Source organism: Myotis lucifugus, unplaced genomic scaffold (assembly GCF_000147115.1).
Source record: "Myotis lucifugus unplaced genomic scaffold, Myoluc2.0 scaffold_64, whole genome shotgun sequence".
NCBI classification, from domain to species: domain Eukaryota; kingdom Metazoa; phylum Chordata; class Mammalia; order Chiroptera; family Vespertilionidae; genus Myotis; species Myotis lucifugus.
Genome location: NW_005871112.1, coordinates 2299221 through 2326267, shown reverse-complemented (window position 1 = coordinate 2326267; position 27047 = coordinate 2299221). Strand labels below are relative to the sequence as shown.

At 38.5% G+C, this 27047-nt stretch overlaps 1 protein-coding gene across 1 annotated transcript in view; it reads left to right on the top strand.

Moving 5' to 3' along the window:
* The window catches only part of GPC6 (glypican 6), a 1085256-nt gene that overhangs the window by 726664 nt on the left and 331545 nt on the right, over positions 1 to 27047 (top strand). Inside the window, exon 4 of the mRNA XM_006089840.3 lies at positions 1206 to 1371. Coding sequence (XP_006089902.1) covers positions 1206 to 1371 — 166 coding nt within the window. The remainder of the gene's footprint in view (positions 1 to 1205; positions 1372 to 27047) is intronic.

Sequence of the window (27047 nt, the reverse complement as noted above, 5' to 3'; positions counted from 1 at the left end):
AATACAACATAAAGTCAAGAAAATGCTACAAAAGCCAAATCTCTACACTGAGAACTTCCAATGTGGTTTCTAGATAAAAGGATAAAATGGCAGCGATTAGCTGCAGTTGTTGAAAGTTTCCATTTATGCAGAAACACCTTTTATTTCCCTACCTTCGTAGAGGTGTAATGCTTTGTCAGCATCTGAATGTTCTGGAGATGTAAATGTCACCTGCAGATCCAAGTTTACTTGATAAGACTGAAACTCCCCAAGAGGTCCAAGTGATACAAGTTAGGCTTATTCTCAGATCTAGAACACAAGGACTGCAACGTATAATTACTTCATTTAAATACCAAAATTATATGGAACCAACCAAATAAATGTGAAAATAATGTTTGGGTCTAAATCATGAAAAAGGGCTTTCAGTATTTTTTGTGTGTGTGATCCATACTGTTTTAAGTACTCTTTCCACTTGAAGTCAAAGCAAATTTTTCAATGAGGCTAAAAAGGGCCTCATTGGCTTATAAGTGATTAACTTAGGATGTTTCCTTGTTCAAGGCAAATAGCACTCATTGTCAGTTGGTTAGTAGCTCCTCTGAATTACTGCAAGGTTTTCTCACCTTCAACACTGGATCCATTTCCCACAGAATCTCAGAACTGCCGAGCTTCAGAGGCCCGAAGCAGGGCAGTTCCACTGCTTCTAAGCCGGCTGCACCTCAGAAATCCCAGACAAGTTGATATCGATCCTTTTAAAAAAGTTATGTACGAAGGAAGTTTATCTGGCAGCCTCCTTTAGAGACAGGGTCAAATAACCAGTTGGAAAATTGTCTAAAGGTGTCACATTAAACTTTAATCATACCTACATTTTTATGGGGCTTTTATCTTTGTAAATTGCTTTCACATGCATTATCTCATTTCATGTTCTGTTGCAATGAAACAGTGTCTAGGTTTTTAGGGCTGAGTTACAGTGACATAGATATCAAAATGTTCAAGAAAAATGATTATTACTATGCCAAACAGAAGTATTTAACAAGAATTACTGGCTTCAAGATCAAGTATTACAAAGGGTTAAGATTCTGATGGTCTTTTAACCCTTTGCTCTAATGCTGGAGGTTTACCAGAACCGTTTCACCGATTTTTTTTTAAGTATGAAATGAATTACATCTTTTTTCCTCCCTTACACCCTTCTTATTTCTGATTTCCTATTCTTTTTAATACATCTACAGGTCAGCCCCACCCCAGGGTGCATCCGTGCTCTCATGAAGATGCTGTATTGCCCATACTGCCGAGGACTCCCCTCCGTGAGGCCCTGCAACAACTACTGCCTCAATGTCATGAAGGGCTGTCTGGCAAATCAGGCTGATCTGGACACCGAGTGGAATCTGTTCATAGGTAAGGAGCATTTGAACTCATCCAGAGACAGAAATGTGGGGACCTGTCTGATGGCAGGTTCAAAGTTGTGATGACTTGTGGAGACTACGAGGATGTTTAAAAAACACAAAAACAGAACAGCATTTAGCAAAGTATAAACATCGTTCTGCATTTTCCTTCTTGTTTTATTCTGAAAAGTAAGACTCCCTTTCATATGGTAAAGGACGATCCTGTTAAAGATGGCACAAGGCAGCTGTATTGAGTTAGCTGATGTCCCTGAGAAGATGAAAGTAGCCGTGTTGAATTTTGGTGAGCGTTAGGAAAGATTCTCGTAAAAGAAATCCACAGTACTGTGTCTTTTTTGTTTGTATTACAACGTAATCCCGGATACACAGATATTGTAACCGAACAGGAGGAGACTGTTCCCTACAATCCCCTTGCCCCTGCCCCCCCACCCCGCAACACAGCAGAGCCAAACACTGAGTGCTGAGTTTTGCAGTGGGAAAATTCGATTGCTTTATTTGCAGAGCACTAAGCTAGGAGAACGGGAAGCCTATGGCTTAATACCTGAACTCCCCGACGATGTATGATGGAAGGGTTTAAGGAGTTAGGGGGAACAGGTATGCGAAGCGCTGGTGGGGTGATTTTTAAGGGAGGACCTTGGAACTCAGTCATTGGGGCGTCTGCACGGGATCTTCCTGGACAGCAGACCCTTTGCTCTGAAAGGGTCCAGTATTCAAGTTCTGGTCATGTCCCCAGCCCATGGTTCCTGGGGGAGGCGAGACTGTGGTCCCTGGGCAGCTAGAAGACAGGGTGGCCCCTGTGAGTGCTGCCTCTGTAAAATAACTCAAGCACTGTATTAATCCCCATCTGCTTTGAGGGAGCGGAACCAGTTCTAAGCTGTTCTATGTGATTTATGTGCTGTTTCAATATTAGTAAACAACTCCTTCCTTAAACATCTGTGATGAAAATAGCTCAGTATTGTTGGTAAAGTATGCAAATTTCCTTCCTCTTTCTGTGGAAAAGAACACTTCGAGCACACAAGCGTGAATCAGCCTTCCAGTCTTTAGAAGGTGGGAGGAAAGGAGGTGGGGAAGATTCGGGGAAGGGCTGTGAATCATGGCTCATGTCTTAAGTTGCAGAAATCATTCGGGCTTTGCACTGCCAACAGGTATTTCCCAACTAGCTATCCAAGGATAAAAGGACACATTTCACAGGCAGGCTTCTCCCAGGAAAATACACAGGCCTTGAAAGAGTAAATGTATTTTCTCTCCCCTCTGTCAAATGGCCTTCAAATAAAAGCACTTTCAATTGCATTTACTGCAATTGCTTAGTGACAAGCAGAGTGGTGCAAATAACACTGGCATTCCTCAGCCTCAGAGGGCCTTCATCACTTATGCAAACCTCTAAGCCAGAATGCATGAGGAGAGTCTTCTGACACCTTAGATTTGAGCAGGAGAGGGAAAGAGCTAAGACGTGTTGGAATAGCGAACCACCTAAGCCCACTGTGCAAAGAAAGAAGTGCTTAAGTTACAGGCATTCAGCTGTGGCAGTGAAACCCATTGGCTAACACACTCTTATGCCTAGAAAGGCCAGAGAAAATGGTTTTGAAGTTTTATGAAAAAGATTTGAGAGTGGGTAGATTCAAATGGAAGTCATCTAACAAAAATCTCAAAAATCATTTTGGAGAGAATACATTGACATGCTGTTCTCGCCTTTCAGGGGAAGGGCAAAATCTGCTTGTATGATCTTGGGTTACTTAAGTTGAAAAATTAGGGAGATTTTTTAAAAGTTAATCATTCAGGTACCCTTCTAATGCAGAAATGACATTTTTTGCTAAGATGTTGGAGGCGAGTATGAATAAAAAAAGTAATCAGAATAAACTCGATCTTCTAAAATATTCATGTAGATTAATTTTGGCAGACACTCTACCCAAATAATGCTAATAAAAATGTACTCTCATCAGGAAATCTAAAAATGTTTGCATATTTTAAAAACCAGACTAAACTTTATAGCATCAGTTTCCAGTCGTAAAGACTATTCAGATGTTTGGGTTGAAACTGCCTAATTCATAGCACAGTTAAATTGTCTTTGGTCAGCCTGCAACTTATTGACAGGAATGGACATGTGGATTTTGTTACTTAGAGCAAGACATGATTAAGAATGATAATATGGACTTTTTAACTTGTAAGACCAACAGTGACTTCTTAATTGGCTTTTTTTCCTCAGTGCTGGTTGGGTATTTCAATGTAAAACAAATCCTTAAACTTTTAATCAATCGGGTTTCCTAGATGCCAATTTGATGTGTAATTAAAAGTCTGGAAAACCATGTGATTGAAAAACTAAAAGTGGAACCCACCAAGCGTTTCAATGAGAAGGAAACCTAGTGGTTAGTCCTACATTAATATGTATTCATAGCCAGTTTTTCCCTATCTCGTTTTCTTTATTAATGCTAGAGATATTTGATTAGTGCTGTCAGTTTCCTTTCTTCAGATTTTGCTATGACATTGAGAACTGACCACCAACATGAAGCAAAATATGTTCTTACTAATACTTGTCCTGATGTGAAGCATTGCTTCACAAATTTATCACAGAAATTAGTCAAATGTGTCAAATCCATTTTCCGCACAGATATACTCATGATGACAGTGTTGCAGTGTTCATGAATGCAGCAGCAAAGACCAGTGAGCAAACCAGTGCTCCAACAAAAGTTCTAAATAACAGCCCTCCCTTTGGTTAGCACCTGCAGGCCATCACTCTTGGGCGTCTAGCACCATTTCATCAAACCTTTCACTCTTCTTGCTGTCAATTGCATGAGTCATTTTTGCCATTTTATACATTTTATAGGTTGTTTTTACTATTGTGCTCATCAAAAAATGTTAACAGCGACATGCAATCAACCGTCAATAAAAAAGAGGAATCGAATTGGAGGCACATTGTCCTGACTTCACAAAGCCACAAACTAATTGAAAGTCATTTGTAACTGTTTGGAATTCAGTGGGCGTCTGGACTATGTCTAAAGAAAGGCAACTCACTGATAAGATGAAATGTTGGAAGTGTTCAAGTAAAAACCCCTGTGGTATTCCATTCCCTTTCGAGGTTCCATCCTGGAAACACAATCAGGAATCGACTTGGGATGCATTCTTTTTCTTTTCTAATTACTTATTTTTATTATTTTTAAATTAAATTTATTGAGGTGACATAGGCTACTAAACGGATGAATGTGTGACGAGTTACTCCTTTTACCTACAACAGTTACTCCATAATAATGTGGGGGCCCTATCTCTGTGCAGGGCATGGAGTTCAACTTCATAAAGGTTGTATTTTAATCGTCCTCCTTTAGGAAGTTTAACTCCATCCCCTGCACACAGATCGTGCCCCCAAAATTCTTATCAGGAAACCACTCTAGGGAAAGGAAGAACTCTTTACCTCTGATGCAAAGAACTTTAAAAAAGAAGTTGCTGACAGCTTTGAGGATGATGGTGTTAGACCCATTTTAGAGTATTTGAAAAGCCTCAGTTCACCTCTGCCAGGAACGCAGCCACTTCCTAGGAGCACGTGGGACTCCCCAGTACAACGCATTTGCACTTCAGTTTGCTGCACCCAAAAGAATGTGCCTGCTGCTGCGCCCCGGAGGTAGGCAGCACTGAAGGAACAGGAGAGTGGTTTCCAGCCTGTTCTATTAGAAGCTATGCAGTAGGAGAAAATGCAATTTGAGGCGTTGACAGTCTCTGCTTAGGCACTTACCCCAGGTGTTACTGCACATTCATACACAACTTATTCCAGCCTTACTGTTTGATTGTTGCCTGCTGCAAAAGGGTTTTCTTGAAAAAATGTTTTTGTGAATTAAAATGTCTTAGAGGGAAACAGTTTGTGGGCAGAATTTGTTGTTTCAGTAATATTCTGTGGTTATTTTTAGTGTTTGGCACTGATGCCCACCCTCCATGGGTAAGAATTGTTCTATTTAACAAGGGCCCATATTACGGCTGGAATTACATTTATATAGCTCTAATAAATCTTGCTTCTAGTATAAAAATATAGGATGTGTGGGACAGCCTCCTCCAAACATCTGGTACCTTCTAAGACTTTATAGACTGTGAGAACCAGAGGGGGGGAAAAGAGGCTGTGAGTGTGGAAAGGCAAATGTGACACAAAAGGCAGGAATTCTATTTTGTTCTCTAATGTTTTTTATTACTAGAATGTTATAGGGTGCTTATTACCTCAAGTATAAGGCAAAACTATCTCTGTGTTTCCATAAAAGTGAAACCTAAAGATGTTTTTGTCCAACATTGTAGCCTAGTGTTTTAGGCTATCCCAGTTCATAAGACACTAATATTCTTCATATATCAATTCAACTCACAATATTGAGCAAGATACACACACTTTTTTTAACCTTGGAGAATTTCATGTCATTAAATTAATTACAATCAACTGTGATAAAGTGCTAGGAAAATAGAAACACCGATGCTAAATGTCTACTAAGCAGAGGGACTTACCCGCATGTGGAGGGCCGGGGAAGCCCGGCCTCTGTAAGTATAGAATAAAATAGTGAATAAGGCTGCATTGCATTAGTGTTGTCAAACATAATTGAAGTCAAATAGTCATAGCATATGTAATTGTTACAATATAGATCCCAAATATTTTCAAGTTCTGTGACAATTTCATGATCTGTCAGTGGCTCTTAAATATATGTTCACTAGAGGCCCAGTGCATAAAATTCATGCACTGGGCGGGGGGGGGTCCTCAGCCTGGCCTGTGCCCTCTCACAGTCCAAGACCCCGTGGGGGATGTCCGCCTGTCGACTTAGGCCCACTCAATCAGGCTTATGCCGGCAGTCGGACATCCCTCTCACAGTTCAGGACCCCTCACTCCTTACCACCTATCTCCTCGCTGCTCCTTACTGCTCATCTCTCTGCTCCTTCCTTGGCACTGGAGAGGCTACTGCCATGGTGCTGCACTGGCCAGCTGTGAGCGCAGCTTCTGGCTGAGCAGCACTCCCCCTGTGGGAGCACACTGACCACTGGGGGCAGCTCCTATGTTGAGCATCTGCCCCCTGGTGGCCAGTGCACATCATAGCAACTGGTCGTTCTGGTTCTTCTGCCATAACGATCGCTTAGGCTTTTATTATATAGATTTTATTTTTGACAAGTTTTATGATTAAGTCTCACCACCACCACTGCCACTGACTCTATCTGGAAAGATCTGGGGAATTTATGTTAATTTTCCTCAAGAAAAGGTTGAGTTCCTTGACCTATAAATGCCCTCCAATTGCCATGAGGGGCTGAACCAGCGAGAAGCTTGCATTTTTAATTTAGGCCTTAGTCGCTCATAGACCAGACAAACTAGTGGTATCGAACTTTCTGGGCTTTCTTTCTCCTTTTAGACTAGCCAATCATTACATCTCAAGACAGCCCATGACAGAAAGCTATGATGAGAGCACCAGGCATGAAATCCAAGGTGGGCACTGCATCTGTGCCATGCCAAGAGACAATGCAGTACTACCCACTCATTCTCTCACTTACACATTAATCCAGCACATTTATTCATTAATCCAACTGAGTGCCTAGGATGGGCCTTGCTCCGGTTTAAGCGTGGGGGATAGAAAAGGCCCTGCTGCTAAAAACAATGAATGGAAACAAATGGACAGAGAAATGGAAGGGGCTGTAGTAAGAGGCCGTTTTACTTCACTTTGTGAGTCTACTCTTTTAATGAAACTATGACTAAAATTCAGTGATTTTAAAAAGTGCGTATTCCTGTTGTTAATGGACTCTATGAGTGCAGGGATGGCAGAAACAAATCAGGTTATGAACCTGGCTCTTTCACTGTGACGGCTGTTGTCAAGTTGTATATTAGAGCCAGCCCTAAGGAAGCGATGTTAGGTCAGTCAAATGACTAGTGTCATGTCCTAAATTGCTACTTTGGTGTACAGATGACTTTCTTAGGACCTGCAAGAGTTGTTTATCCTCAAGGTATTTAGTGTATTCACAACTCTGTGCTTGGGGTAAATGTTAGTAGATACCCATTCACTGTTTCTAATAAATAAACTCAGATTCTCTTTTTTTAATGTGCAGGACTGCGGGATTTTGCATTTCAGAAGGATATAAAATAGACACAAGGAAGTATCTCAAGAATTTGTATAAGATACTCCTCATTCAAAGACTTTTATAATGAAATTCTGTAATATAAATCTGATAAGAAATATTTTTGTTACAAAGAATTCTGTAGTAAATATGATATGACTCTGGCTGTCATATCCTGAAATGCCATGTTTCAAAAACCTCTAGACCCTCAACATAGAAAAATGTTTCCTTTCAACCAAAGGAAAAGAAAAATTCAAGAATCGTACTTAGCAGCAAGCTTTCATCTCTGCTTTGTACCAGACAAGAGCCTATTCAATAATAATACAGGCCAGAAATACAACTCTTAAATCGAGGAACAAAAGCCAATGGAATTATGCTAGAATTTGATCTCACTGTTAGCTATAGAACTTGCTTTTGCCCATGTGCATTCCTAACAGCACCAAGTTTTTTTTTTAATGAAAACATTTTATTTTCAATTAGTTGAAACCTTACACCACCCAACCAAACCCCTACCTTTTTAGTCATTGATTGTTTCTCATTGCTCATGAATAATTATCATATGCTGTGTTCTCTCATAGTGCTGGCATAATGCATAAGTCGTATTAACAGCTTGCTGAGGAAAAAAAAAGAAAGCATGAAAATAGTTGGCTGATACCCAGCAGCCTTTCATGAGCGGCACTTTTTATCAATTTCCTACATTTAGAAATGGTTTACTTCTGAACTTCACATGTGTGAAAGTGTTTTTATGTTGTAGAGTAGGGTTAATGCCTTAAGGGTGGTATAATGTCTGAGGCTATTCAGCAAGCACAGAAGCAGGCGTTTCGTAACCTCTGAACACTTACTAATGCTGGTCTTGAGGCAACAAAGGGGATTCATGGGATTGCAATTTCTATTCAGAATCAAGGGGATTTTCCCATGGATCAAAGCAGGCAAAGTACATCAAACCTGAAAGTGCTTGGTGTCATACACAAGTAGTCATTCCAAGGTGTGTGTGTGTGTGTGTGTCTTTCCTTTACCCGCAATGTCAACTCTTCTTCATTTTTCTATTCCAGTTTTCATATGCTCAACCTCTATACAATTTACAATTGTTGTGAATCCATTTTCTATTTACCGATGACTTCAGATATCACATTCTCAACTAGACTTGCAAGTTGGAATTTATGCTGCAATATAATGTGATACCAACCAATAGCTTCTACTGAAGCATTCCTATTTTTGCAAATATAACATCCTTTAAGATACAAGATGTTCCATTTATAATAGGAAGTTCACTGAAATACCCCGTATGCTTTTTCAGGTCTCCAATTTCTATGAGAACTGGCAACAGAAGGATTTAGTTTACCGGGAGAAAGCAGAGCATGTCAAAATGGTTCAAGGTGGCTAGAGAATAGCCTTTGTATTTGGGGTTTTGCATTTTTACACTTCAGTTTCAATGTTTTCTCTATAAATGCTTTAATTTTATAATTATATCAAAAGGTACCTGTTTTTTCCAATTAACATCTGATGTTATTAACATGTGATAGTTTTCACTGTCATGTTTGAGTTTGAGTTGTAGCACAGGTGTCTGGCTTTTGGCATGCCAAGAGAAAATATGTAATGATTCTTTAGAATGGAATTAAATAGACTCCAAAAAGCCCACAGACCCAGAGAAAAATCAAACACTGTAAACATTAGCCCAATGACATTCTTAGCAATTCCAATTTGAGGAGATAAGAGGAACATGAGGTACAAGAAATTGTTGTAGGAACAAAGAAGTAAAGAGAGCTAAGTAAGAGGATTGTTAAAGAAAGCGCTAAACCACATGGCTTTTCACAAAGTCCCAGGGCCATCATAAACAAAAAGTCCTGGTGACTGGTGGAATGGAAGGGGGCGGGGTGGGGGGAGCTCTCCTGAGGCATTTAGTTCAGTCTGCAAATGCTGATTTACAGCTAGAATGAAAATCTGTATTTTAACTCAAATAATAAATGCATGTGTGAGGTTGTAACACTTTATTAAAATATCTTAAAAAATAGTGTTATTGAGAGTCTTTTGACTTCTTTGCCCATAAATATAACATTTACATATATATAATTATATGGGTAATTAAATCTATATAGAAATATGTCTCACAATTGCTCTAACAGCTCCTTTAATTCATGAGTAGAAGTGCTGATCATGTCTTTATTTAGAGTCATTTTTGAAATTAGTTTTAGTTTTTCTCAGGCTTGTTTCTTTAATATTATAAAAGAGGCTTTTAGAATTTTATTTTCTTCATCTTATTGTCTTTGTGACTTATTTATTAATGAACAACCCTCTGAGGAATCAGGGGTGGGAGCCAGGTTAGAAGAGATGGCCCCATGAATTATTCTGATGGTTAAAGGCATGTTTTTCATTGCTTACTCTAAAAGGGAAATGGGTATTAATGTCCTTGGGAATAATTTAAAATTTTGAGAACCTTCATGGTATATGAAAACTTTGAACTTATAACTCATTTAAGAATATTATGTCTACAGACACTTAGTAAGATAGCCAGGAGAGAATTTAAATTAAAATAGAGCTTGAAATATGCCTTGTCCTTCATCTAACAGTTTGTATATAAATCCCACATAAAAAGGCATGTCCTTGATTTTTTTCTTTCATAGATTTAAATAATTTGGTATGCTAAGAATTTCCTTTATTTTAACCTCTAAAGAAGTAAAAATTAGAAATAGACCATTGAATATATGACATTATCCCCATGAAAGGATGTATCTATATGCAGCACTTTTTTATTTTTTAAATGTTATCTAGAAAGATAACACTGATAATTAAATGTAAAAAAAGATGGTCAGTATTTACCACTAAAATCTCAATGCTCCAGAAATTAAGTTATTTAATGAGAAGCCCAAGAATAATATTGGGTGAAATGAATGAGCTAGAAGATGTGAGAGGATTTTGGAAGGAGCAGTGTTGACCCCTTTGATTGCCTGAGCTGATGTGGTTTTCAGGTTGACTAAATCAGAAAGTGAACCCTGTCCGAACTCAACCCATGTCTATCTCTGCAGTAGTTTCACACCCGCTTGATAAAGTCTGTTCTCCCTAAGGAAGCAGGACTACTCCTCTGTAAGAGAATTCATTAACTTCAAGGAAAGTATTCTCAGAATATATAATAGTCAGTCAGTTGGTGAGGCTATTTGGAGCCCTTGATGTTATCACTTGTGCATGTGTTTTTGAGTTTTCTAAATTCAATGTCCTTGATTATTGTTGGATTAGTTTTCCATCTTAAAAACAGTTTAGTGTTTCAAACTCTTCTGTGTTAGCATAACCATAGAAATATATTCCATAGTCCAAAAATCTCTGGGTAATACCCAACCAGATGGGAGAATTGAAGTCCTCAATAGTCCTAAGAATGTTACTCAGGAATAATTCTAGAAACACCAGTACACAGTGCCCTGTGAGGATATGGATCATGCATATGTCCCTTCATTAATCAGCCTTTCAGCATTTTCAGTCACTGAGCCTGAATATAAAATATTTGAAAAGTTCTAGAAGATTCAATTTAATGTGTGCCATCCTTTATTGGTTGAAGATCCAGATATATGCTTCACAAGATTGTCCATGAGAGAATGTTTAAATGTGTCTTGCTACTTACTCATTTAAAATCATAATATCCAAATTCTGAACCTGAAAGTGTTATAAGAAACTTTATTCCCCAATTTCTATAGTTCTGAGTTTTATTTCGAAAATATTACATACATACCAATAATAGCTAACATTTATTGGATACCTATTTTATACCAGGCAACGTTATAATCACTTTACACTTTTAATCCTTATAATAACCCTATTAAATAGTCAATACCATGATCCATTATGCAGGTGGGAAAACTAAGAGAGATAACTTGTGACCTGTAGAAAGTCACAGAGCTTGTACGTTGCAATGACAGAATTTGGTCTCAGAGCGCAAGTTCTTAACCACTACTAAGTATTCAGGAAGAAACTCTTAGTCTCTGGCTATATGGATTGATGGGTATATTGGGGGAAACTAAAAATTTGATATTGTCAGCACTGTCTGGTAGAATTTTCTGCCACAATGGAAATGTTCTATGTCTGTGCTGTCCAATATAGTAGCCACTAGTCACATGTGGTTATTAAATGCTGAGCAACTGAATTTTTACTTTATTTAATTTTAATTATTTAAGTTTAGTAACATGTGGCTGTTGAGCACTTTAAATGTGGCTAGTGGAGAACTAAGTTTTTCATTTTATTTCTTTTTAATTAATTTAAATTTTAATTATTATATATGGCTAGTGGCTACTCTTTTGGACCATGCAGGTTTACACCATTAAAGCACTTATTATTTCCATGACATATCTCAGTATCTGAATATATCTGATTCTCTTTTAGAAAGGTGTTTATTAGTTGCCTTTTTAGTGCTTAGATCTAGACTAGGCATATAGTGGACACTAAAGAAATAAAAACTTTACTACCTGATCTTGAAAAATTATAATTTTCTGAAGAGGTGAAATGTGTGCTTTCAAGTGGGAGTTTGGTTGAGTGAATGTGCATAGTAAGAACAATAGTCCTGAGTCGCTGCATGAATGTGAATCCTGACTTCATGATTTATTATCTGTGTGCAACATGGGGAACATTATTTAACCTTCATAAATCTCAGTTTTCTCATCAATAAACTAGAGACAATGGTACCTAACTCTTAACATTTTATGGATTAAACTAGCTAATGCATATAAATCTGAGGAATAAGACATATCCACAGATGTAGCTGAAGGAGCAGCAACGTGGTTCCCTGTTTGGGTGAATAACCTGGAAAGGTATGAACAGAAAATAGAAAGTAGAAAGCAACAGAGTACAAGAGAAGGCAGGAGAACATCAGCCAGCAGAAACATGCAAACGAAAGAAGTAACAAGGGCAGGCTGAAAACCAAAGTAAAATCGTCAGAAGATAGTTTATCATAAGAGCTGAAGGGACAAGATTGGAAGTGCACTTCACCATAAAACCTGCTTCTTAGTCCTGCTTATGGATTGGCCTTTGTTCCTGGGAGGCAGGATCCATCCCAGTAGAAGGAACCATGCCCTTGCTCAGGTGAATAATCATTCGGTGACCCCATAATGGGAAAGGGGTGGTATGGTGTTAAGAATAAGCATGGCTGACTTGTGAAGAAACCAGCCAGGCTGAAATAGACACACTTGCTGGCATGTGCTGGGAGATGAGATTGGTCAGGATTGGACTGTTGAAGCTTTGAAAGTCAATTTCACTTGACTTTCTTTGTCTTGTACACGATGACATGCCACTGGGCATTATAATCCAGGGAATGGTGGGATCTGAATAGTAACCTGGCAGACAAGTGAAGGATGGATCCAGGTGGATGAGACTAATGGTAGTGAGACTGGAAAGGTTATCTGAGCATGGAATGGAAAGGGAAAGGAAGATAGCATGAATGACAGACCTGGAACTAAAAGGATATAAGATTTTATGTCTAAACTAGGGGCCCGGTGCATGAAATTCATGCACAGGGGGGTAGGTCCCTCAGCCTGACCTGCACCATCTCCAATCTAGGGGCCTTCAGGGGAGCCATCTCCAATCTGGGAGTTTCTGTCTGTCTTTGCAATCATATGAGCGAATTGTCTGAGACCCCAGCCTAGTCTGGTTTAGTGCTCACAGAATAATAGAGGTCTTTTTTTTTTTGCTCCATTGGTGGAGATTTCCTAGAAGTTGCAGGATATCTTCCTTTTAATTTTGCCTCAACACTCTGACTTTACTTATGTCTCTCACCTTCACTTTCCCTCCATCCCCCAACCGCAACAGTTATTTGCTCCAGGCTCACTTTGCTCTAGTGTCTAGGAGATCCCACAATGCATCTGCCACCAGAACTATGATTCCCAGCATTCCTGGTGCTCCCCGCTCTCTTGGTTTCCGCTTCCAGTCCAGGGGCTGCAGAAACCAAAAACACTGGGAACTCCAGCCACCCCCAGGCCGGGCTGACAGGACCAGACACTCCAGTGGTGTCCCTGGGACTCTGGCTGCTCAGTGTTGGCGAGCACACACGCTGGCCACAGGCTCAGAGCAGGCACGGTCCCAGGGATGCCCACAGTGTCACCCCGGCTATGTGGCGGGCAGGCATCCCACCCTGCCCCTAGCTGTTCGGCGCTTGCACACGTACACACTGCACACAGGCTCGCCATCTTTGTCAGGTTAATTTGCATACACACACCTAATTGGCTGTGGGTGTCACAGAGGGATGGTCAATTTACGTATTTGTCTATTATTAGTATAGATATAGGTGACAAAATAAAGGGCAAAGAAGGAAATATGTCAGATATGACTGAGATAATAAGCACATGAAACAAAGTGGTGCTGTCAGCAAACACTGAAGCTGGCTTGGGGCATGGCAAACATGGATTTCTTCAATCTGTTTCAGGTTTGTTGGGTTTGAAAAACAGCAGCACCAAAAATGGGAATGCCCCATTGGATGTTGGAAATAGAAGTGTTCTATGTTCCTAGAACAGGAGCAGGAGATGCCAAGACCACTGGAGGGCTCCACAGCCGAAAAGGTTGTGTGGCCACTTCATAATCAACTCCAACAGGTTGTGCCCAGAATCCCCTCTCCTGGGCACTGCTCACCTACCTGTGTGTTCTTTCCATGTGAAATTAGACTCTCTGTATGCCTTGATGTTAAACATTTAACAGCATGCGCATCAATATGATTCTCAGAATGAGCCTACGTCTATACTTCCCAACCTCTTTAATCAAGTGTCGTTACAATGTCAGCTGTGAATATCTAAAACTGCTGAACATAATGGTTCCACAGAGACATGCCTTGGTTACTCCCCACAATATATTTTCTCATGATTCAGGAACCCCTTGACGCTCGTATCCATCACACACACTGACATTTTGTAATTGCAGTAGATCCAAGAGGAAATGTATTTTCTATAGGCTTTGACTTTTGCAGTCCTCAATGAAATCTAGGTTTACCTGTTCTTTCTGGCCACCGCCAAGTTCTAAAGTATAAGTGGGGGCATGAAATTTGTTAATTTTACCAAACAATTTGCCCCAAGGGCATTTATTTTCTTCAACGGCAAAAATGCCATGTATCAGAAAGCAGCTTCTTGCTTTGTGGCAAAACTGTCACTGCTGAAAACGCAACATGTAAGGACCAGTGCAATCTGTTCATTGGTTTCTGAACATGGAGTGCCCCGGAGGAGCTAGACAAACAAGCACAATGCAGCCTTCGCAACTCAGCACTGGAGGGAGCAAGGAGGGTTTTTTTGAATCCCATATTGCCAAGTTACTGATTTAAGAATGCCCTAGAGTATAAATTATTTCTCCAAAGCTCTGTAGTGACTTTTGTCAAATGCCTTCTGCTTAGCCCATTAAAAGTGAAAACCATGAAATATTATTTGATTTGTAACCCAAGAAAATGCCCTGAAACCACCTGTCTCTCTCTGGAAAGCTGCCAGAACAAAGTGAGAGGAAAGGTCGAGCCTGAGAACCACAATTTGAGGCTGCGGCATGTGGCTCAGATCACAGGTGGAGCCTGTGGGTTACACTCAGGCTTCCAGTCTCCTCCGAAGCATTTACATTTCTTTTCCTAAATCCACGTGGGAGTCCCAGGTTTTGAGATTGACATTTCAAATAGTTTAATGGTGGCCGTGCAATATATATGTGTTTAGAAATCTGACAATGAACTGTATTGAATAGTTATTACGTTTTCTTTGAATTTGATTTGGAGACGTTAGTTTCAGGATACACTTAATTTCCATGTGGAATTGACAGATATTAAATTCCATTTTTTCCTGAGTGCCTCAGGAATTTTTTTTAATCGTTTCACTTCTGCTGTGCCAGACCTCGATTCCTATCCACTTCACCTGAGAAAACTGGGCGTCAGATTGCTTCTGTTCATCACAAACAGGTTAAATCAACCTTTAAAACGTGAGACACAAAAAGTTTAATTTAAAGCTACATCCAGCATATTTTTAAGATGCAGAAATTAATAGTTTGGAAACACTAAATGATAAAGTATAAGTCTTATTCAATGAATTGATTATAAGATAAAAATCAAATTATTTAATCTGAAAACCTCTTAGTCTAGCGGAGAAACAGTCACATAAGAGCTAGCATGGCAGTTTAGGACAGTGCCTGTGATCATTCCTGGTAAATCTGTATCCATTTGTACAGGAAAAATGCCGTAATCTGTACTAATTGAGGAAATAAGGATACCAACATCAAATTATTCTCTTCTAGAAGGCATTCAAGAACGGATTTTAAGATTTAGGCTTGACTATTTATTGAGTACCTATTGTCTTCCAAGTAATATCATATCTTTATGTTTTAAGAAATAAGAATGAGTTATATTTGGTGTGTTATTTTGCTTAGAGTGTTTCTCTATTTCATTTAAATATCCTAATATTTTCCTGAGCCTACACAATCTTTTTATTGATCATTTAAAGATATACTTTCAACCAAGCACTTATGTAAATGAATAAAATTCCATATTAGAGGATTCTTACTTACCAGGGGTTTATGCATTAAGTTTGACACACAGTCTTCACAGCTCAGGGGCTATGGCAAAGAAATAGCTTTACATGTGGTTATTCTCCAATCTTCATCTGCTTGAATTCAAATTATTTTTTAACATTTATTTTGACATAATTTTGTGATTATAGAAAAGTTGCAGAAATAGTAGATTTCACATGTATTCTTTACTCAGCGTATCCTAATGTTCACAACATCCTATATAATAAAAGGCTAATATGCAAATTGACCGAACGGCAGAATGACTGGTCACTAAGACACACACTGACGACCAAGGGGCAGATGTTCAATGCAGGAGTTGCCCCCTGGTGGTCAGTGTGCTCCCACAGGGGGAGCACCGCTCAGCTAGAAGCTGGGCTCATGGCAGCACTAAGGATCCCTCTCAGCAGCACTAAGGACTCCTCAAGAGGGCATAGGCCAGCTGAGGGACCCCCCTTCCCCAGTGCATGAATGTCATTCACCAGGCCTCTAGTACATACATAATCATAGTACAATAATCAAAACCAGGAAATTAACATTGGTACAATATTACTAACTAAATTATAGACTTCATTCTAATTTCACTAGTTTAACTCTTTCATGTTTAGGGATCCAATCCAGGATCCCACATGCATTTAGATGTGTCCCCGCCGATCTGTGACAGCTTCTCAACTTTCCTAATCTGTTAGGACCTTGACACTTTTGATAAGGACGAGTCAGTTGCTGTGTAGAATGGCTCTCAATTTGGATCTGTTGGATGGTCTCATGATTAGGTTGAGGTTATACACTCCATAAGAATACCATGGAAATGACATTGTACCCTTCTCATATACCGTATAGGGTATCCATGCGGTATCTACCGAGTTGCTCCCCTGTAAGTTACTATTTCTCCCTACATTAGTAACACATGTTTTAAGGAAGATATTTGAAGTTGCTAATACCATGATTCTCCTCAAACCTGTGGCCACTGATGCTGGTTAACATCCATAAGAGGATCTTGCCTTACAGTAGTATTATTGTAGCATTTGCATAATGGTGATTTTGTATTTCCCTCTTCCTTTCTATATATATTATTCGCAATCGTTCCTTCCAAATTGGAATTTTTTCTTTAGTAACTTCTTATTTAAGCAATAATTTATTTATATTGCTACAGACTCATGGATATAATTTAGTCTTTGGATATAATCCAATAATATCTACTTATTGCTCAAACTGTTCTAGTTTTGTATATTGGGAGCTCCTTACAGTTGAATCCTGTATTCTTTTCACTTGTTCCCCATCCTCATTTTTGCCACCACAAGATATTCCAGGATATTTCTGTATTTTTCCTGAACCAGTCATGGAATCAACCTCTTCTTCAAGGAGCACTGGTTACTTTTATTGGCGGATGATATTAGAAACCAAGATCGGGTAATAGATGTGCTCATCGCTGCTGGAGTGCCATTGCTATTGAACACTCTCTGCAAACAAAGCTAGGATATTATATAAATATACTGCTTCCACTTCAGTACCATGAAGCTCATTCTAGCCTTCTCTCTTTCCTTAATTGTAGCTTCTTTCTCCTATAGTGAGAAACCTGGATCTCATGATCTTCATTACATTAACGTATTTGTTCAATCCTAGCATATATAGGGTGTCCCCAAAATGTATACATACACTTTGAATAATTATAAAGTGAGTGTTTATTAAAATACATTTCATTTTTAAAATTGAGCTATAAGTTGTTAAAGTGTGCGTACATATTTGGGGGACACCCTGTACATAAGTTACAGTTAACAGCCCATACCTCTTTAAGAAACATATTTACTAGCTAGAGGAGACTATTGGTATACATTTCTTTTTGTCTTTCTAGTATCCAGTCAAAATAAAAGTTTTTCAAGGATACTAAGATTTGTTATTTCTTCCCTGTCTTCTTTAAAGTGATTATATTATTCATCAGTACTAGAATTAGGTTTACTTGTTACTATTTGTATTTAATTGTAAGTTCCTTACATCAGTAATTTTAGTTATTACTTTATTTGGGGGTAGAATGTTAAACCTTACTATAGTTTTAAATCTCAAAACTATACAAAACATTTATAATCTGAGAAAAAAACAGGAGAGCCCCATCTCTTAGAAGTCAACAACCAAGTGGTACTATTTATAGAAATAACAGTTCATTTCTTCCTTATTCATACAAACCCCTGACCCTTTCCACTTCTTTCCATCCCATCCCCACCCACCATTTATAGGTTGATGAGTCTAGTTGATTTCTAGTTTACCCTTTCTGTACATCTTTTGCCCAAATGAGCAAATAATGTGTCTTTTCTTCTATCTTCTTTTTTTCTTACATGAAGGATAGCATACTATACTCTATTGCACTTTGCTTGTTTTACTTAATTGTGGAAATTATTCCAGATCAGTTCATAGAGATCTTCCTCATTTTTTTTTGCGGCTGCATAGTACTCCCTTGTGAGCAACTACCATGGTTTATCAGTATTATTTCCAAAATTTTACTATTGTAAATAATACTACAATGGTTAACTTAGTGCATATGTATTTTTGGAATTGTGTCTTCAGATTACATTCCAAGAAGTGGGATTGCTGAGTCAAAATGTAAGTGCATGTGTGGTTCTATTATTCGGTATTGCCAATATTCCTCTTGAAGGCTTGTACCAATTTATATTCCCACCAGCCACAAGTGCTAATGCCTGTTTCCCCACAGCCTCCCCAGCAGAATGTGTTACACTTTTGTGTTTTTGTCAGTATGATAGATGACAAGTGGTATAAAATTTTTTATTTAATATTTTTCTTTTATCATTTTGACATTATTAACTGAATAAATTAACAACTTTTTAAAAAATATATTTGATTGATTTTTTTACAGAGAGGAAGGGAGAGAGATAGAGAGTTAGAAACATCGATGAGAGAGGAACATCGACCAGCTGCCTCCTGCACACCTCCCACTGGGAATGTGCCCGCAACCAAGGTACATGCCCTTGACCGGAATTGAACCTGGGACCTTTCAGTCCTCAGGCCGACGCTCTATCCACTGAGCCAAACCGTTTCGGCTTAACAACTTTTTTTCACTCACCATGAGAAGCACTTGAGAAATTATTTTGTTTTGTTAGGAAATTCTAACTAAGATAATTCAAAAAAACTTTCTATATGTTAATTTATTAATAACCTCTTGTTAATAAAGAAGATTTATTTTTAAGTAATATTTTTGAATGTTAGGGAAATATATTTATTGTTTCCTAAATTCTCATGATGTATCTGCACTTTATCACAAATGCTTTCCTGTAGTAGAATGCTGAGAAATAAGTTTGAGCATATGAAGAAGACTGTAATTACCGCAATTATGGAAAAGTAATTTACTGGATGTATGAATTGAACAGATTTCAAATAGAGTAAATAGGCCATAAAAAGCAAACAGGATATTGAAAATAAATATTTTGGGAGCTAGAAAATTGCTGGTTGGATGTACATACCAAATGTAAATGTTTGCTAACATTTATATAATTTAGTTTCCTAAAACGTAAAACCATAAGGTTTTCCTTTAATTAAAAAAACTGAAATAGATGCTAAGATAATTAAGTGTTTGCAGATATAATTCTTCCTCTTGTTCATCTGGTAGATATGAGAGACCTAAAACAACTTATTTTATGATAATTGGGTTAAAATGAAACAAACAAACAAAACTTACAGAATTTTTCCTAAATTTGGAAATAAGTAGAGCCCATTTGGGAAGGAATCATTGTGGAGCATGGTATAATAAATATTCAAAAGAGGTAAAGAGCAGGATAAAGGGGAAAGGTCTTGTATTTTGGTTCTAGAGAGTCCCTAAGTTATAGCCTCAACTCAGTCACTTGTTATCTGTATAGAAATCTGTGGCCTCCAGCATTCATAGGTCCTTGTACTAAAGCCAGGTAGTCTTCCAAGAGCACAGCTCCACTCTGAGGTATGCCCTCTACCAACACCATGTTCACAACTTCTCAAGCAGAACTTCCGGTAAGCCCTGTAAGTCTCAGCCAAGGATCTCTGTTCATAGCATTAATTAATGATATTCATTAAAGACAGTACGTTCTTTTGCATTATTTTATTTAATCATCCACATAGTCCTAAGAGACAGGTGAAATTATCGAGTAGGAAAGTGAGCCTCTGAGAGCTCGAGGTCAGGCTGCCACTAAGTGGCGGAGCCAAGGTTCCATGCCAAGTTTGTCCAAAGCAAAGCCCATGTTTTAACCTATAGGGTACGCTCTCCCACAGCTCTAGCCTCCAGCCAGGAGGCTACCAAAAAAATAGATTTTTTGTGAACCACAGACCTAGAAAAACCAATATACAGATCTCATCCAGGGAGATAACTATGAGCTCTTTTCTTTTTTTTTCTTTCTTGATCGAAAAATAACATTTATAAAACATTGCACACAGGCAACATTCTTTCAACTTGGGTAAGATGTTTTTCTGAATTATAGTATTGAAACCTGGGCCATATTGCTTTGAACACTTGTAGAATTGCTTTTAGAAAATTATACTCTGTAGTCTTCCCAGCTGTCTACAGTGGAGGTCTTATAAGAACTGCCTGGGCTGAGCTCACTGTGGAACTTATTGTGGAGATACCGTGGAGAGAGCTCTCCAGTGTATCATACAGGATCCCCGTGAACAGATCAGAACAGAGTCAGGAAAAGCTAGTCCCCAAGTTACTAGTTAGTTTTAATCTAATGGAAAATTTAATTATTGTAAACATTCATTTTTCCCACATTGCTTTGACCCATCAACTGTCAAAACAGCCCACCTTTATTTCTTACAACATTAAATTTTTATCATTACATCTTATCCTTGGAGTCACCTCATTTTTCACTTATCTGGATTTCTCTTTTATTGATGTTACTAGAGGCCCGGTGCACGAAATTCATGCATGGGTAGGGTCCCTAGGCCTGGCTGGCTATCAGGGCCGATTGGGGCCTTCCAGCTGCCAACTGGGGCCTTCCTTCATTCCACGCCACCCCCTGGTGGTCAGCACATGTCCTAGCGAGCGATTGAACTCCTGGTCTCCCAGTCGAACTCCTGAGGGGCACTTCATATTAGCCTTTTATATATATAGATTTTTTGTAATTTGTGTCTATATGCCATTAATGTCCAGTTTTCAATTAGGTTAAATTTGAATAAACCTTCTCTACATGCCCTTAGGTGAGTCGCTTAATATTTCTGAAGCTTGGTCTCATTAGTTATAAGGTACTTGTCTTTTTTAGTTGTCAGAACTAAGGCATTGTGTGTAAAATATATAATAAAACTTTGTGGTAAATAGTAATTAAGAGTAGGCAACCCTAGGAAGCTTGAGAATTTTACTTCTTAAACATAAGCTTAAAAGGGAGAAATGAACTTAAAATCTGTAGTGGTTTGCAAGGTAATATAATTTTGAATTATGTTATTAATCTATTTGAATAGTATTAATTGCAAAAGTCTAATTAGGAGCCCAAGTACTAGCTCCTCTAAGTACCCAATTGGTCCATTGAATGTTTTTTTAAGTGTAGCATTATTCTGGGATAACATTAAGGGATAATAAAATCAGGATATAGCACTAAGAATTGCTTAAAAAAAACAACAACTGACAAATGGCAAATTATCAATTAAATATTACTAAAATATTCTAATACCAGAGCTTTTCACAGTGCTCTGGTAATCCCAGCCAATTTGCTGAATATACTTAGCAGAGAATAAATTCACCATCTCAAACCCATCTGTGATACCCTTTTCCTTCCTATTCAATACGTTTTGTTTTGTTTCCCAAGGAGGAAAGGGATTAAAGGTGTTTTTGTCTGAAAGTGATGAAAGCTGTTTCTCCTGATCTTTTTTTACCTGCAAAAAACAAGTAGTGTGGAAGAAAAAATATGTAAAAATACTAAGGACTTTAATGAATAATTTAAAGCAAATAATATACAAAGCATTTAAGAGTAATGTGAGATGGGAAGTTTTCATTTAAATGTGCAAATGCTGCTGGACACATGCCAATGTGGTAACTACAAATACTCATTATAATAGAGAAAACTGTTTTGCAAGGTGTAAATGGTCTTTGTCAAACAGATTTAATCAGTGTTACTTGAAAGGCTGTTTAAATTATCATACCAGATGCCAATAAAATATATAAACCCTGCACATTTATAGAACATTCTATTTATTGACATTTCTTCTGATTTCTAAAAAAAAAAAAAAATTCTAGAAACTGTCCTGGCCTCCCAGTTTATAACTTTTTGTCCAAATCACACAGCATCTGACTCCAAATCCACAGTTGATAATCTCCAAATTTAGGTAAAATTTTTTGAAATAAGTATTTATTTCACAGATTTATTTCAAATACAAAGGTAAGTAACACTGTTGAGAAAGAGTTTAATTTTGTTCTTTGGAAAAGTTGGCATTCTTTTAACTTGTAAAAAATATTCACAGGAATAAATGAACAATTTGGATAGGGTCACCTATAGGAGGAGAAGAAGAAAGAGCTGTGGAGAAACATGGAGACTATTAAAGAGTGGGAAAAATAAATGATGAGGAGCTCTTTCACACTATCCTTTCCACACTTTCACATGAAGAGCCTATTGCAAGGAAAATAGATAGTATTGAGTGCAAGAATGATGGCTTATCAATATATTTTTACAGTAGCAGGAAGAGTTATAAGAATGAAATGGTGGTGTCAAAAATAGTTGTTGATTAAGAAATGACATTGATTTTTCCATAGTACTAGAGGCACAGAAATTAGAAACCAGGATAAATGAAGTTAGTGTTGGATGACATAGCAAAAGCCTGACTTGCAAGTAGACGGGTATAAAGGAAATAAGTTTAGGATGAGCAGTGAGTGCCCTTGGCTTCCTCTCTGGGGAACATGTACCCATCAGCTTCCAAATTAATTATTAATTTATGAAAGCTTCATCAGCTGTTTTCTCTATGCCTGGCCCTAGACTAGGTGCTGCAGGACTAAGAAAAAAAATGAAAGAGACGGAAATCCTAGCATCAGGGATCTCAGAGCTTTGTAGGGGGCTGGATCAACTCTCCCCAAGAGAGTATTTGAATCTGCAGCAAATTGCAGGGCTGGGCAGATGACACCAGGGAGAAGATCCTGAGTATGTCCTTAAAATACCTTCTGACTTGTCCCCTGCTGCTATCACTCTAACCCAGGGGTGGGCAAACTTTTTGACTTGAGGGCCACAATGGGTTCTTAAACTGGACCGGAGGGCCGGAACAAAAGCATGGATGGAGTGTTTGTGTGAACTAATATAAATTCAAAGTAAACATCATTACATAAAAGGGTACGGTCTTTTTTTTTTTTTAGTTTTATTCATTTCAAATGGGCCAGATCCAGCCCTCGGGCCGTAGTTTGCCCACGGCTGCTCTAACCCCTTCCAACCCTGGGCCCCATGGCCCTCACATTGCTTCTTGTTTTGTGTTTGTCCAGGCCTACTTCCCTCTGGCCATTATGTTTATAAAGCAGGTTCCATCACTGTGATCTTTACCCATTGACCCTAGCTCAGTGTTCTCCACATTATGAATTGGTTAATTCATAATTATGAGAAATAATTGACTAATTTAAGAATGACTTGTGTAGATTGAGGAAATCAAAGATACACTGTGATAATAGAACTCATATGCATATGACAACTGGGACCTGCTGAGCAACAAAGCTGTGAGATCTACCTCCAGCTCTTGTTAAACACAAAGATCTCTGCACTGTTCCCAAACCCACCAGGCATATTCTCACCTCAGGGGCCTCACACTTGCTATCCCCTGTTCCTACTCTGTTCTTTCCTCAGATGTTCACTCACATAATAGTTTCCTTCACTCATTGAGGTTCTCACTCAAAATGCACCTTTTCATTGAAGTTTTCCCTTGCTACTTTATTTAAAATTTTAACCATCTTCCCTGCCAACCATTTATATTATGCTTCTCTCCTTCCTTAATTTATCACAGTATATTTACTGATCTGTTTGTTTGGTCGGGTATTTTTGGTCCATCTCACCAACTAGGGGACTTTGTTTCGCTTTGCTATTCCCAGTTCCATTTCCAAAAACAATTCCTGGCATGTAGTGATTAATAACTAGTTGTTAAATGAATCAATGAATAACAGAGTGCTGTTAGCTTTTACTTTCTCCTCTATATTGTGGACTTAATAACACTTGCATAGCATGCTGGTCTAGGATATACCACCATTGCATCATGAGATGGTCAGTATCAAATGCTGAACTGTTGAGGAAGCAGAGGTAACATGCACCAGCCAGCAATTCCCGTTAGATCCAGAATGCTATGTGGCCTGCAAGAACCAATGGTAGCCCCCTGGGATGTTCTTCAGAAAACAACACGATTTTTCTACTTTCCTCATCTACTCAGGGAAACAGGACAAGAGGAGCTAGTGTGGGTCAATATGCAACCAGCACTACAAATGTTATTTATAACCTAGCCAGTAGTTTTATAAATGTATCCTATTAGTCATAAGCTGAGCCAGGTAAATCTAATGCCCACACCAGATAATTCACTCCTAGCATGAGATGCATTATCTTTGTCTACTGAGGGCAAGAAATATTTATTTCAATCACATGTGTTAGTTCTGACCCAAACAGATGGTATGTACATAGACTGTGTAGATTTAGCCGTAATTTCTCAAAGTTTTCTCAAGGACTTAGAGCTCTGTAATGGAATTTTACTAGATTGATCACTCTGCCTTAATAATTAGAAGGTCTTAATAAGCTGCTTACCCTTGATAAATAGGATTGTTGAAACCGCCATGCTTATTGTAAGCTAATAAGGTTGACGTGGCAAGTTTCCTAATGCATTGTAATCTTAGCACAACACAATTCTTTAAACCTATCTATAATCGGCCCTTTGAAAACCCATTATAGTCACATTTTAGTGTATCTTACAAACCTAATTTTTAAAAGTTAAGGTAGTCTAACAGCTTAATAGGTCATTTTGCATTATGTGGTATTGAGGGTGTTTTTTCAAAATTCACTCATTTATACATATCCAGGTGCATCTAGGCATACCCTATTTTTAGTTCTACATTCTTTTCTATGGCAGTCACTTAACTGGCTGGGTTTATTGTCCCCAAGATGCAGAGGACTTCATAAAAATAAATGTTTGATACAAAGTCCATGTGGCTAGATATGTTCAAAACATGGATGTTGAGTATAATAGGCATGATTAACAGGAAAAGTAACAAAAGAATGCATAATAATTATATAAAATTAAAGGACTCTTGTTTAGAGCATATAACTGTTCTTTTTTTTTTTAAGGATGACAATCTTGTAGACTTCATGCCACATTCAGCATACGTCCAAGGAGATTTTTGCCTCATTCTATAGTTTTAATGAATTGAATTTTGAGCTGAAAGAGATGTAAGCTATAGAAACAAATTTCTGATGAATTTTAGAATTTTTTTAAGTTTATGTTTCTTACTAAAGATATCATAAACAATACTAATTATATAGAATTTCTTTATTCAACAGCATTTAATAAATATCTGTAGTGCCCTCTAGCAGGAGTTCCACCAAATAAAGTGGTGGGAACAAAACCTTGAATAAAGACATGGGCCCTGTACGCTAAGCTCCAAGTCTACAGGAGAAAGACCCATAAACAGTTAACTACAGCATTGCACAAATTGAGCTAAAACCCAGCTACATATATTGAAAATGCTAGGGCAAAACCAATGGGAATGATTAATGTTACCTAGATGAGGGGGAGAAAGGCTTTTCTTGGGAAGTGATATTTGAATTGAACCTTAAAATATGAAAAGGAAATTGACCAGGCATTCGAGCCAGGTCATGCATTATAAGCAGAGGGTGCAGCAAGAGCAAGGTGGTGCAATAAAGGTGCATGGTTTGGCTGAACCAAGAGGTGTGAGTGGGTTGGCAGGTGAGGGGAAAATGAGAAAACACCTAATGGTATAATTATTGAAAGATTAGCTGGAGGCAAGCTTTGGACTAGCTCCTCTGCTATGCTGTGGAGCTGATGTATTTATGCCATGGAGATTCCAATGTATGCTGTAGGACTGGGAAATGATTAATTGTATTAACATATACCAAACAATGCCTCTCTTTTTTAAAACTTCTCTAACAATGTCAACGCTCCTGAACTCCGCTGAATGTCTGTATTCCTCAGCAGCTGCTCCACACAGTTCAATAATTAAGTACGTACACATTGGTATAGGGTGTTTCTGTTTTGTGCGTTTCATTTCTTTCCATATCATCCTTTCCCAAACCTAATATTTGAGCTTTATGGGGGCCTGAGTGAGCCAGGCAATTAATTATGTGGGACTTAATCACACCCAAGCTAAGGTCAGAACCCTTGTCAATGGTTCTCCGCCAAGCTATACCCCCAGGCATCTCTGGCTCTCTGGGCTCTCAAGGGATCCTATAGAAAACTGCAGGTAACATTCTCCTTTCTGCACCACCCTTTCCTCATCACACCACCGAGGTGCTGCCATGCTCAGGCAGGTGGCATCCTACAATGCATCCACTGTCACGTCATGTCCCGTTTCCTCAATGCCCTCAATGCCCAGCTTCTACCAAATAAGCATGTCACAAAGGTTTTCAGGGAACTTAAATCAGTGACTTTATTTTTGAAGAGTATGACTGTCATGGATAATTGACAGACTTACTGCATCTGAGCCAGCGAAGCACTGGAAATTGTGCAGAAACTAAATGTGTTTGCCACTCCATATAGTTAAACTCTGGAACTACTTTCCGGGAGATATGTTCTTCAACCTCCCCTCTTGAACTGGAATTTCCAGGAGGGTTGCTGGCACTTTTTAAAAGCTCCAGGGCAATTTCCATAGAAAACTAGAGCTGAGCACCTCCCAATTAGAGAGTGAGCACTACATTTGAAATGTAATAGACACTATTGTTGGCACATTTTACATAAAATCGGGTGCTCTTTCTTGTTGAAAAACAGAAGGTAATAACTGTTAAAATAGTGTTTTAAAATGTCTACTACATCCTTTTGGGTGTTACCCCCAAAATCACAGGAGACTCTGAGAAAGAAAGTAGGAGCCAGAATGAACTAGGATCATTTACAGCTGCCCACCTGTTCACTTAGCCCAGGCCTGCCCCCATTGGCCCAGTATGATTTATAAAGAGCCCCCCTATTACTTTCAAAGAGTGT